At 39.4% G+C, this 12750-nt stretch overlaps 1 protein-coding gene across 2 annotated transcripts; it reads right to left on the bottom strand.

Moving 5' to 3' along the window:
• Positions 1–330: 330 nt before the first annotated feature.
• fosl2l (fos-like antigen 2 like) lies at positions 331–11182 on the bottom strand. Of its 2 annotated transcripts, XM_048208462.1 has the most exons (5): positions 10798–11182; positions 10635–10711; positions 10334–10496; positions 5705–5812; positions 331–1572 (listed from the first exon to the last, which is right to left on the bottom strand). In XM_048208462.1, exons 2-5 carry the CDS (start codon positions 10700–10702, stop codon positions 1288–1290), a joined length of 624 nt encoding a protein of 207 aa, XP_048064419.1. In that variant the 5' UTR covers positions 10703–10711; positions 10798–11182; the 3' UTR covers positions 331–1287. The 2 variants fall into 2 exon arrangements, with proteins under 2 accessions (XP_048064419.1, XP_048064418.1); XM_048208461.1 differs by having other exon boundaries at positions 332–1572; positions 10635–11180.
• Between the last annotated feature and the right edge of the window lie 1568 nt (positions 11183–12750).

Here is a 12750-nt window from a genome sequence, read left to right as displayed (position 1 = left end):
TTGTGTTCTGAAGATGAACGAAGGTCTTATGGGTGTGGAACGACATGAGGGTGAGTAATTAATGATTGAATTTTCATTTTTGGGTGAACTAACCCTTTCAGCTTAAAGCTTAAATGGATAGTTAAAACAAAAATGAAAATTGTGTTATCATTTACTCATCTTGTGTCTTCCAAACCTATGCATTTCTTTCTTTTGTGAATCACAAAAAGAGATATTTAAAAAAAAAAAAAAAAAAAAATATATATATATATATATATATATATATATATATATATATATATATATATATATATTTCCCCTATCCAAAGAAAGTCATTGGAGTCATAATATTCTTCAAAAAATATTTATTGAATCATGTAGAGTGAGTAAATTATGACAGAATTTTCATTTTGGGTAAATTAATCCTTCGACTTGTCCTCAAATATCAAATATTTTCAAGATGAAAACAATGAAAAAGTGAATTGCATTAATATTTTTATGTATTAAAATAAATTGTAATTTGGAATGCTTTTGTATTCTTATGAAGTTAATCTGAAAATTAAATCAACAGTTATTGTGCTTTCTGTTCAAAATTTATTTATTATTAAAATATTTGCTGATAACCATTTACAGTATAGCATACACAAAAGTGAAATGATACATTTCTGTGATATAATTATTTTAGTTCACTTTATTCTTAAAACAAGTTTAAACATGTTTTGTTGAACATGAAAAAAAAGCTATAATGACAGTTGGTCAGAAAATGATATGATGTGATGTTAAACGTCATTGTTTTGGTTTATAATTTTCAAACCATTCTAACTGACTCTTCCTAACTATTACAAATCATTAACTTCAGAGCCAGCTAGATAAAGTTACCTCATACCTCAGTCAGCACAATTCGCAACAATGTTCAATATGTTCAACATCGGGATGTTCTTATTGTCGAGCCCTTGTGTATATGAGAAATCATATAAACGTATAAGGTCAGTGCATTTAAAGTCAGATTTACCACATTTAAAAATACCAAACATTAACAGCCGTTGTTACAAAACATCACTATGTCAAAGACAAATGCTACTTATTGTGTCACTCAACAAACAAGGAAAAGATGACACCAGAGCACAAGAAGTGGCACCAGAAAGCCAGAGCACCAGAAGTGATTACACTCCCATCTGGAATGGGTTTCTTACCACAGGAAAAGTTGGATGATGAATGCAGAATGTCTCTTGCGTAAGGTTAGGGTAATGAGGTATTTACAGAGATATTGAATTATAAAGAGCTAGTGCATCATCTTCTTCAGTGAATTTAGTGTAAGTCATGGCCTTTCTCTGTCAGTTCCACTGCATGGTGGAGCGCCAAACTTTCCAACCCACTAACATCATCCAGAGGTTCCTGTTTTATTGTGATGGAAAATCTGGATGGTAGAAGCTCTTGTGACAGAAGGGTGTCCAAAGAATGAGGCTTTTCCTGTGCCAGTGTGCAGATGGATGCATGGGATGCCAGCAGCATTTTCAGCTGTTCCTTCTCCTGTTGCAGGCAGCTCACCTGCTTCTGCAGCACGATCTGCTCCATGTGCAGGCGCTCTGTCTCCTGAAAACAAATTCACAGCTGGTTCTCGTTAGCATGTGCTGCTGGTAATTACGTAACAGTACCAGATTCCCTGAAACACACTGCTGGATTGCCAATTATAATTATTGTTTCAGTTTCCAAACTCATAATTTTCATGTTACGTCACACCACCTGAGGGGCTAAACAAGGCTATCCTCCATTGCCTGCCAGTCATTTTTACCAGGTTTGTACTAATGTAGTGAGACAATGATATTAAAAGATCAAATTCAATATATACCAATTGATGATGCATGTACAGGCAAGCAGATGAGCCAAAAATATAAACTCAACGTGTAGTTTCTAATTAAGCGTTTTTCCTTAGAAAACCATTATAAACAATGTGTTGCATTGATATTCTGGGCTCAATATCTCATCTGTATTGTATGCAGTATATCAGTAAGGTGTATACTGAATTTGATCTTTTAATATCACTTTCACGTTAAATGTTTTACAATGTCCTACAGTTTTTAGTGATTGAAATACTGCAGCAGGTGCTGTATTTGGATCACAAGGACCCAAAATCTTGTTCAGATATTTTTGTGTTTCTTCTTTTGAGAGGCAATCTAAATATTTTGTCTTGAAACAGATGAAAAATTGACAAGCATGTGCTGCAGTTCTATGGATGTTTTGCCCTCCAGGTCTCCGCACCAGTCATGTGACTGAAAATTATGAATTGAAAGTATGAAAACATTCATTTATGTGTTGTTAAAGGGTTAGTTCACCCAAAAATTACTCAGTCTTTTGTCTTTCCAAACCCATAAGACTTTTGTTAATCTTTGGAACTGTTAGGGTTCTGTCTTGTTTAATTTTTTTTGTTAATGAAACTTGGTTTCTTGTATGCCTTTGGGGTATGTTTACATGACAATGGTGTACTAAAAACTGAAAAGTTTATCCTTGGCGTTTTTCGCGTATAGATGACAACAATAGCTAGTGTATTTATACCCTTTGTATATTCCTGATTCTACTCTCCATGTCCATTATAGTATATTTGTTGAGTTATCCTGCATCATGAGTTTGTTCCCTACCACAGTTTTTGTTTCAGAAGAACTGACCAAAACGGCTGGACGCTGGAGGAATATGTGGAGGACTTCCTAGAGCTCTACAACAAGGCATGTTGGGGCAATGAAACACACAAACATCTCTTCTGGAGCGGGATAGACAATATCCTAGGCCAGTTGCTGCTGTTGAAGGAGCATCACCGTCCTTTCGCCGAGTTAGTAGACTACACCTTGTGGCTGTTTGGATCCTCCCTAATTGTGAGAGTCGTCGAGGACAACAACATCTTCTCCAACTCCCCGGCATGTTCCATCAACAGCAACAAACTCTCTGCCCTCTTCAGACAGGACTCATTGTCCTAGCCAAGAGTGTCCTGGACAGCATGAGAGATCTTTGCTGCGGATCTGAATTTGACTCCTGAACCCGACATGGATATTGAGCGTGAGCTAATGCCTGCCACTGACCATGCTGTCTCCCACCATGGAGCCAAGGCCTGCCAACGTGTCCATCTCGAAGCTAGAGCCAGATCCATCCCAAGGCCAGAGCCCATCATCAGGTCCATGCTATAGTCTGTTTTGTAGGGGCAGTCTTTTCAAGAGCTCATCAACTTCTCAACCATGTTCCCACCACTGTACGCACTCCTGGTAACCTGTTAGATGATTCTCTCCCACCCTGTCACCTGCCCACCCCGTTGTTTCCATCACTGTTGGCTCTGCCTAGTCCCTTAAACCCTCTAAATGATCCACTTTGTCACCTGTCAACCCCATTGTATCCATCACTGATGACCAGTCCCCAAGACTCACCAGCTCCTTGGCTCCGCCCCCGCCGCAGACTCCCACCAACTCTCTAACTCCGCCTTGGGTCTCCTCTCCATCAGCCAAGCTCTGCAAGACAGATCCCCTGGCTTCACCTCAGGCCTCCAGGCCTATGACTCCACCTCGGCCTGTCAGCCCGTCGGTTTCACCCTGGCTCTACGCTTCCTCAGCTTAGCTGTAGTCCAATGTCACTCGGGCACCACCGGGCTCCCTCTTCCCTATGGCTCCACCTTGGTCACTCACATCATCATCCTGGTTCCACAGCAGACTTCTGGGCCTCCGGCTGTGCCTCAGCCCTCCACCCCTTCAGCTCAACTGGGTTCCTCTTTCCCTCCAGCTCCGCCTTGGTCATCACTCCCTCTGGTCTTGCCCCGCTCTGCCAAGCCCCGTCTTCCCCTTGATCACCCAAGTCAGCGGTGTCCCCTCAGACTTCTAGGCCTACAGCTTCGCCATAAGTCATCATCCTCACCCTTTGCGGGGGTCTCCACTTTCTGCCTCCGTCTGTTGGCCCCCAGGCTCTGGTCAAGAGACCAATCAAGGCTCCACCTTGTCTCCTCCCTCTGTCAGCACTCCCATGGTGTTCTCCTCAACTGAATCTTCGAGTTTCCTGTCCCTCGCCTGCCTCTCTTTCTCCTCCAAAACCCCCTTCCTCCTTCCTCTGTTGGACTGTTAGTTTTGGTGCAAGGTCATGCTTTGTGGGAGAATGGAGTACTGTCAGGGTTCTGTTTCATTGTGTTTTTGTTCATGTGTCTTGGTTTTATGCATACCAGTGCATAACCATATGCATTCAGTTTAGTCTTCATTGTGCCCTAGTTAGCTTCCTTAGTTACTGAGAACTTTCACCTGTTCCTTGTTTAGTTCCCTCATTTACTATATATTATATGTAAGGAATAACTGACAACGGGCCATTGAATTATTAGAAAAATAATATACACCCGAGTTGGTAATGTGGCCACGATGCAATTTAAACAAATATTTTTCAATAATTCAATGGCTTGGCGTCAGTTATTCTGTTTATACTACAGTTACCACATCTCAAAACATTGTTCAGATGTTGTATTTCAAGACATTTGTCTGGATTTTGTCCTTAAAAAGCCCTTGTGTGCAGGATTAATTTCTTTCGCATCTAATCTAATCCAAACATTCGTTACTAATTACAAAACATCATTTAGAGCTAGTAACAGAGGCTTCAGCCATTGATAGGAGACTAATGCAGTTAGAGAGAGAAAGAGATTAAGCGTATATGAATTATCAAAGTCTGGGTGTCTCTCAACAGTGTTTGGCAGCAGCGTCTCTACTAATAGCAAAACTGCAAGTTTATCTGTTCCAAGAACAGCGACATTGTTACCTCGCTAGTGAGAAATGTCTTGAAGCTTATAAGTTGCTATTTTAACCATTTAGCTAGTTTAACTATTTTACTGATAAAATTATCAGAGCAGCTCTGACAACATTTTAGAGTGTGTGTCTGTACTGTATGTCTGTGAGTTTGAGTGGAAGAGACAGTGGGAGCGCGTGCGTTTCCCTGAAAATAATTGCACACCTTAACCACTGTATATTCCTGATTCTATTCTTTAAAGTATATTTGAGTTATCCTGCATCATGTGTTTGTTAACTACCACAGTGTTTGTGACAGGAACACAAATTAAGATATTTTTAATGAAATTCGAGATATTTCTGTCCCTCCATTGAAAGTCTATTCGTTCAACTCTGACGCTTTAAATTGTACATAAAATAAATCCATATAAATCTAGCAATTTAATCCAAGTCTTCTGAAGAGACATGATCACTTTATATAAAGAGATTTAATTTAGGCTTTTATTCACATACTAGCATTGATCAGCGAATGTGCATAGCACTCAAATTTAGTAAACTTTGGTAAAATTAAATCTGTTCATCATATAAAGTGATTGTGTTTCTTCAGAAGACTTGGATAAGCAGCTTGATTTATGTGGTGCTTTTTTAATGAATGTTTTGTAGTGTCAGAGTTTTGGGTGAATAGACTTTAATGGAGACAAAGAAATCTTTCAGATTTCATTAAAAATATCTTCATTTGTGAAGATGAGTGAAAGACTTGTGGGTTTGTAACAACATGAGAGTGAGTAATTGATGACAGAATTTTCATTATGAGGTGAACTATCCCTTTAATACCTGGATGATTCATTTCTCATTTGTCATTCATAACAGATTCTTTGCACAATTACAGTTAAGTCTCAGTTAAAACTGGACAAACAAGATGACATTATCATAAATATTCACCACTCTGAACACAATATAAAAAACGGCAGTACAGCCCTATTATTCACCTCCTGCAGAAGGTCAATAAGTTCTCTTATACGGTTGCGGCATTTGGCAGCAGCCATCTTGTTACGCTCTCTTCTCCGTCTTCTCTTCTCCTCTTCATCTGGACTGAGCTAATAATGGAGCAATATAACTATGTTAAGCAATATACTGTAACAATATAACTATATTGTTATGTATAACTTTTTTTTGTTTTGTTTTGCTTAGAGGACACATTTCTCAGTACTTAGATCTCTTTTTCCAAAACTCTTCACACATTTCTCCTAACCACCTTTCAACTTGGCACAGCAGTTTCACATCCAAAATTCACTAAAGCAACCAAAACACTTCTTCATACATGTCTCAAATCAAGTCATTCTTCCATAACACTACCAAACAAACACACTTTGTCACTTATAAAACAATGACCTAAAATACACTAACACATAGCATTATACAATGTTTTCTTTTGTAAAGTTTCTTTACAAAACAAGAATGACACTCTCTGCTGTTTACAATTCACTGTTACACAATCCATGTTTACATTACAGTACAAATTATTCCTAAGTTGTCTATTTTGTATAGATGATAATGAAATTGAAAGGCTAATACCTGTGTAGGGGTTCAGCTACATCTAATAGTTATATAGTATTTCATTTTTTTTTTTATTCAGGATATATTCCAGTATGGTATTACTGTAGATATGCAGTAAATTACTGTCACATTTAGTTTGAACTTTAGCTTAACAGTTTTGAAAAGAGTATGTAAACGTGCAAATTGGCCTGTACATAGTGTCACGATAATGTCTTGTGTTTCTTTCTTGTTTGTGACCTAGTTTTCTAGTCTGTGTCTTTCTCATTTAGTTCACCAGTTGTCAATTATATTAGTTCCCTCGGTTATCTTGTGTATAAATATTTCCTGTTTTGTTTAGTTCGGGGTTGGTTATCATCTATGTTAGTTGAGTTTATCTTTATTGCTATTTCCTGAGTATTCGAGTTTCCTATTAAAAGACTTTTTGCAAGACTTCCTGTTTCAAGCCTCTTTGGATCAGAGGTTTGTGACAGATAGACCAACCAAATAAAAATTTTAAAGATGGACTTACCGACACTGCATCGCCTCATCACTTGTAAGAACAGGGCGCAAGTGGAATACTGGTGGGGGATGCTACAGCAGGGCGACTCTCCGTTTAGCTTAACATTGGTGAAGCAGAGAGAGAGCCTGGACCAACACCTACTACTGACCGAGCGCTAGAACTTGCCACCTGGGTCGCCCCAGAGTCAAAGTGTGCTGCTCCTCGGCTCTGCCCCTGCCGCTAACTCCATGCGGCCCATCCCGACCACCAGTTTAGCATGACAATAAGGATTCTTCGGCGTCACCTCAGTCCCCCAGGCCCATGTGTCCACCTCGGCCTGTCAGCCCTATGACTCCACCCCGGCTCTGTGCTCCCTCGACTCCACCATGGTCTCCCAGCCCCGGGACTCCTCCAGCCTCCTTCATCCCTCTGGATCAGCCTTGGTCAATCGTCGCTCTGCCTCCACCACTGATTTCCGGATCTCCGGCTGCGCCTCAACCCTCCACCCCTTCCGCTCCACCAGGCTTAACCTTCCCTCTGGCTTCCCCGTCGTCCTCATTCCCTCAGTCGTTGTCCTGGTCAGCCAAGCCCCTGTCTCCACCTCAGTCCCATGAGCCAGCAGCTCCACCTTGGGCTTCCCGGCCGTGAATGTTTCCCTAGTCTGTCAGCTTCTCTGCTCTGCCAGATACTCCTTGCACCCTGGTTCCGTCTCCATTAGTCCGTCACCGGGTTCCGCCCAGCCCTTCAGTCAAAGCTCCACCCTGGTTCCTCCCACCATCAGGCTCCACTACAGTGTCTGTCTCCACTGACTCCTCCTGGTCCCTGTCCATCACCAGCTCCACGCCCACCTTCCTCCCTGTTGGAGGTTCAGTTACGGCGCGAGGATGTGCCTTCCGGGAGGGGGAGTACTGTCTTGATTATGTCTTGTGTTTGTTTATTTTCTGTGATCTAGCTTGGTAGTCTGTGTCTTTCTCATTTTGTTCACTTGTTGTCAATTATATTGTCATGAATGTGGCTCCCACGGTTCATCCTCCGGACCGCCGAAGGGAGCCATCGCCTGAATATTGACTCACTACAATTCGGACTCCAACTCCCATAGGCCCTCATTCCTGGGAATGATTACGCTCACACCTGCACTGCATCACACATGCACTATTTAAGACATACATACACTCACACCCATCGCAAAGTCTTGATTTGCTGTTGTGATCATTTCTGAGCGTTATTCTGTGGACTGCTATTCTGTTATTACCTGGACTGATTATCACTGCTGAACCTTTGCCGCCTGCCTTGATTCCTGCCTGTACTTTGATCTGTGTTTGCTTGCCGCCTGTCTCGATCCCTGCCTGTGACCCGACTCTGATTTCTTGCTGCCAGCCCGACCTCTGCCTGTCTTTGACCACGGTATTGCCTTGCCCTTGTTTGTATTTGCTGTGTTTTAATAAAACTGCAAATGGATCCACTCTCCACTGACCCTTCATTACATACATTAGCTCGTTAGTTCCCTCAGTACACTCAAAACTCTTTCTGTTTTGTTCAGTTCAGGTTCGGTCATCATCTATGTTAGTTCACTGTAAAACTCAATAAGTTCAGAATTCTCAAAACATTTGAGGAAACTTATATAATAATTAAAACTTATATAAACTTATATATAATTAAATAACACATGCTATTATAACTATCAAAGAGACTGTCCTTATATACTTGCATGTATATAATCAAACAACATACAATATATATGGTCTTAAGTTTTGCAGCCCATCCTCAACCACAGGCTCTACTCTTCACCACAATGGTAACCCTACAAAACTAGCATAACAAAACCCCCTGTAAAGCTCAACATGACACAACATTAAACGCTAACTAAGTCTCCCTATGTTAATCTTGTGCAAAAACACAAAATAACACCTTCAGCATTTATTTATACAGTCTGATGCAAAGCATGCTGGAAATTAAAAATCTGCTGCCACTCAACTCAAGCATATTAAAGGGTACATTACACACACAGTTTCCGCCAATCTCATGTTAATCTTGAGTACATATAGAGTAGTATTGCATCCTTTATATCTCTGAAAAGTCTTTAGTCTTTAGTTTCTGTACCGACTCTTTCCGAAAAAAGCCGAGCTCCTGGAGGTGTGCCGTGGGCAGAGCTAAAGAGTCACAAGCACATGCAGCTTTTGCATAGCAATCATCTGCAAGCTGTGACATCATTATAAATAAAAAGGTAACAAAAGCGTTCATGTTGTTTACATTTTATGCACTTGCGCTCTGATTGCCAACAAAACAGACATTTGATGCAATTTTACTCACCGCATGCAATCTGCAAATCCTTGTTTACACTTGTTAGACTTGTTTACAAAACATTCATCACCGAAATTCCGGGAACAAACAAACAAACGTGCACAACTCCGTTGCTGCTCCAGAAAAACAAAGTGCCTCCACTGTTCCCTTTACGCTGGGTTATTTGGGAAGCTGAAAAAGGTTATCTTTCCCTCACAACCAAAAACACACTTCTTTGGTGACATGGTTGAAAAATCTCTCGGCTTCCGTAACCCGGACGAAGCACGTTGATGGGCGTGCTCTTGCTCTTGGTGATGTGTGTGCACGCTTATCAGGGAGAAGTGCCCATTCAAGGAATTCTACCCTTTAAGATGTGATACAAGGCCATACTCGAAAAAAACTTTACGAAACTTATCTGAATCCGGAAGGAGTATATTTAGCACAGAAATACTCCATCATACGTCCAACTCGTGTTTTAAAACTTTGGTCATGTTTAGCATGAGAATGTAACTCAACAGTGTAAATAAGTCAGAATGCATGAAATAGCATTAGACCCTTTAAGTTCAGCTTACTACAATGAAATTTTGAGTTCATGCAACTTTTTTCTATTAAGTACAATGAACTTTCATTATTATTTGAGTGAAACAAACTCATTTCATTTAATTAATTTCACTGTTCGATTTTACAATGTTGAGTTTATGTTTATTGCTATTTCCTGAGTATTCAAATTTTCCGTTTCAAGCCTCTTTGGACCAGAGATACTTGACACATAGAGTTTTGGCAGAGTCTAAGTGAGAAATGTATTCATGTCATTTGATAGATGTCGTCATTGAATGCATTTTATGCCAAAGCAGTGATAAATGATCCACAGTTTAGCCCACATAGACTGCTATTGTGCTCACTGTTTGAAGAGTTTTGACCTAAGTATTGAGAAACATGTCTTAGCTATTGTAAAAAAAACAAAACAAAAACAAACAAACAAACAAACAAACAAACAAACTGTATTTTAAAAATTGGAATCATTTATTTATGTCCTTCTTTACTTTACTGATCATTACCAAAATATATTAATAGAGGGGCTAGTTGTCAACTGGAAAGTTGTCATAAGCGCTATATCTCAGTACTAGTTTTTGAACTTATCAGAGCAAGCATAATACAGTATATATATATATATATATATATATATATATATATATATATATATATATATATATATATATGCTTTTATATCTTTTGTTTATTCGTTTTATGTATGTCTATAATAAAACTAAAATAGAAAACCTGTAAAACTAAAAACTAAAACCTGTAAATTTCTTCTTTTCTCGGTTGCTGTTGGTTCGCTGGTCTGGTCCAAGCTCTCACTGGGCATCACTGGCTCGATTATCCACCGCAGCTCTTGCCTTGATGTGACTGCATTGACAGTGGCGTCGATTAAAGGGCTTTTGGATATCTGCATTTCGATCTGGCTGAAAAGGGGAGAGGGAAAAAGAAAGATGCTGTATATAGAATGAGATAACATGGAAAATATTGCGTTTGTACGTACATATGTGGTTAAAAAAAAAAAAACATGCGAATTCATTAACCTAACTCTATTAGCTACTCACCTGATGGAATTGGAGATTTCGCCTCCAGAGATGCAGTTTCGTTCAAATGCGAGATCAGATAGCTCCATTCCAAATATCTATAAATTAAATGGTATTTTCCCCCATTTGCTGATGCATGAAACAGAAACGCCACAGCTATTTGCAGTAGTATTCAAGGATTTACCGTGGTTGAGCTTTATTAGTCCCGGTGTTTAATTTCCAGTTCATGCACGCCCATGCACTTTTCTTTTAATTTAATCAATAGAGCAACAGGCATTTGCTGCTGGCCTAGTAGCTTATTATAATTATCTAACGAATGTCTCCTAAAAAGGGCAATTGCGTCAGAGCGCAACCGTTTCATGGATGTGGATTTACCTTACTGTGAGTTACGTCATATATTTCCATGCACCAGCAGCACACTTGCTGTCATTATCTTGCATATCACACTGCAAAAAAACCCGTTTTTCTTACTTAGTATTTTTGTCTTGTTTCCAATCCAAATATCAAAAAATTCTTAAATCAAGAAGCATTTACTAGATAGAAGTAAAACGATGTAAGATATTATAGTTCTTGTTTTCTAAATAAATAAATAGGCCTAAAAATAAGTACGTGTTTGCGTAAAAGAAGCAAAATTATCTGCCAATGGGGTAAGAAAAATATCTTATTTAAAAGGTTAGTTCACCCAAAAATTAAAATAATGTAATTTATTACTCACCCTCATGTCGTTCCACACCAGTAAGACCTTTGTTAATCTTCGGAACACAAATTAAGATATTTTTGTTGAAATCCGATGACTCAGTGAGGCCTGCATAGCCAGTAATGACATTTCCTCTCTCAAGATCCATTAATGTACTAAAAACATATTTAAATCAGTTCATGTGAGCACAGTGGTTCAATATTAATATTATAAAGCGATGAGAATATGTTTGGTGCGCCAAAAAAAAACCGAAATAACGACTTAATAACGACTTATTTAGTGATGGCCAATTTCAAAACACTCCTTCAGGACGCTTCGGCGCATTATGAATCAGCGTATCGAATCATGATTCGGATCACGTGTCAAACCGCCAAACTGCTGAAATCACATGACTTTGACGCTCCGAACCGTGATTTGACACGCTGATTCATTATGCTCCGAAGCTTCCTGAGCAGTGTTTTGAAAGTGGCCATCACTATATAAGTCGTTATTTTGGGGTTTTTTTGGCGCACCAAAAATATTCTCGTCACATTATAATATTAATTGAACCACTGTACTCACATAAACTGATTTAAATATGTTTTTAGTACCTTTATGGATCTTGAGAGAGGAAATGTCATTGCTTCCTACACAGGCCTCATGGAGCCTTCGGATTTCAACAAAAATGTCACAATTTGCATTGAAAAGATTAACGAAGGTCTTATGGGTGTGGAACGGCATGAGGGTGAGTAATAAATGACATAATTTTCATTTTTGGGTGAACTAACCCTTTAAATGGAAAACAAGATTATTTTTCTTAGCCCATTGGCAGATAATTTTGCTTGTTTTAAGCAAAAATTCACTTAAAGGTGGGGTAAGTGATATTTCAAAAACACTGTTGGACATAGGTTGATATTTGAAATCAACCCAAACAAACACATCACTCTCTTCATTGTTCCACCTCCAAAACCAACCCTCCAATTCTAACCACCCTGCTCCAAGTCTGTGTAGAACCCCGATCTCCGGCATGTGAGGTGAGTGCACTAACAATGATGTTAAACACATTCTCTAGCAGCCGTCAGTTCGCCTTTTGAGATAGGTTTACCTGCACAACTCTCACTATCTGGCCACTGTTACACACACAATGCAAGAGTGGATGTCTGTTTATCACAGCTGCTGCGCAACAAAATAATGCTTCACAAAAATAAAGCGCAGATGATGAACGAATGAAGGATTCACAAAAAAAAAAAAAAAATGAATGTACAATAGTAAATACCAACAAGAGTTTTGTTGTTAGTCGCCAACAGCACAGCAGCTCCAGACAATCAATGACACTCAAACCCAGTGTTACTCACTTGTGAAGCGGAATTAAAGCAGCCTCTGCGTCTGTTTTCAGGCCTTTTCGCTTAGCTCTCTCCAACACTGGAAAGCTTGTCTAATATTAACACGGGTCCTAAAGCT

Source organism: Megalobrama amblycephala, linkage group LG11 (assembly GCF_018812025.1).
Source record: "Megalobrama amblycephala isolate DHTTF-2021 linkage group LG11, ASM1881202v1, whole genome shotgun sequence".
Lineage (NCBI taxonomy): Eukaryota > Metazoa > Chordata > Actinopteri > Cypriniformes > Xenocyprididae > Megalobrama > Megalobrama amblycephala.
The sequence above is the reverse complement of the archived record's forward strand: the minus strand, read 5'-3'. Positions and strand labels throughout refer to the sequence as shown.

Excerpts from the sequence above, each read along its gene's own strand:
- fosl2l (XM_048208462.1), bottom strand. The coding sequence starts at position 10,702 with ATGGAGCTATCTGATCTCGCATTTGAACGAAACTGCATCTCTGGAGGC. Across the intron at positions 10,497-10,634 it reads GAAATCTCCAATTCCATCAG|CCAGATCGAAATGCAGATAT; the intron begins GTGAGTAGCTAA and ends TCCCCTTTTCAG. Across the intron at positions 1,573-5,704 it reads TTATTGACCTTCTGCAGGAG|GAGACAGAGCGCCTGCACAT; the intron begins GTGAATAATAGG and ends ATTTGTTTTCAG.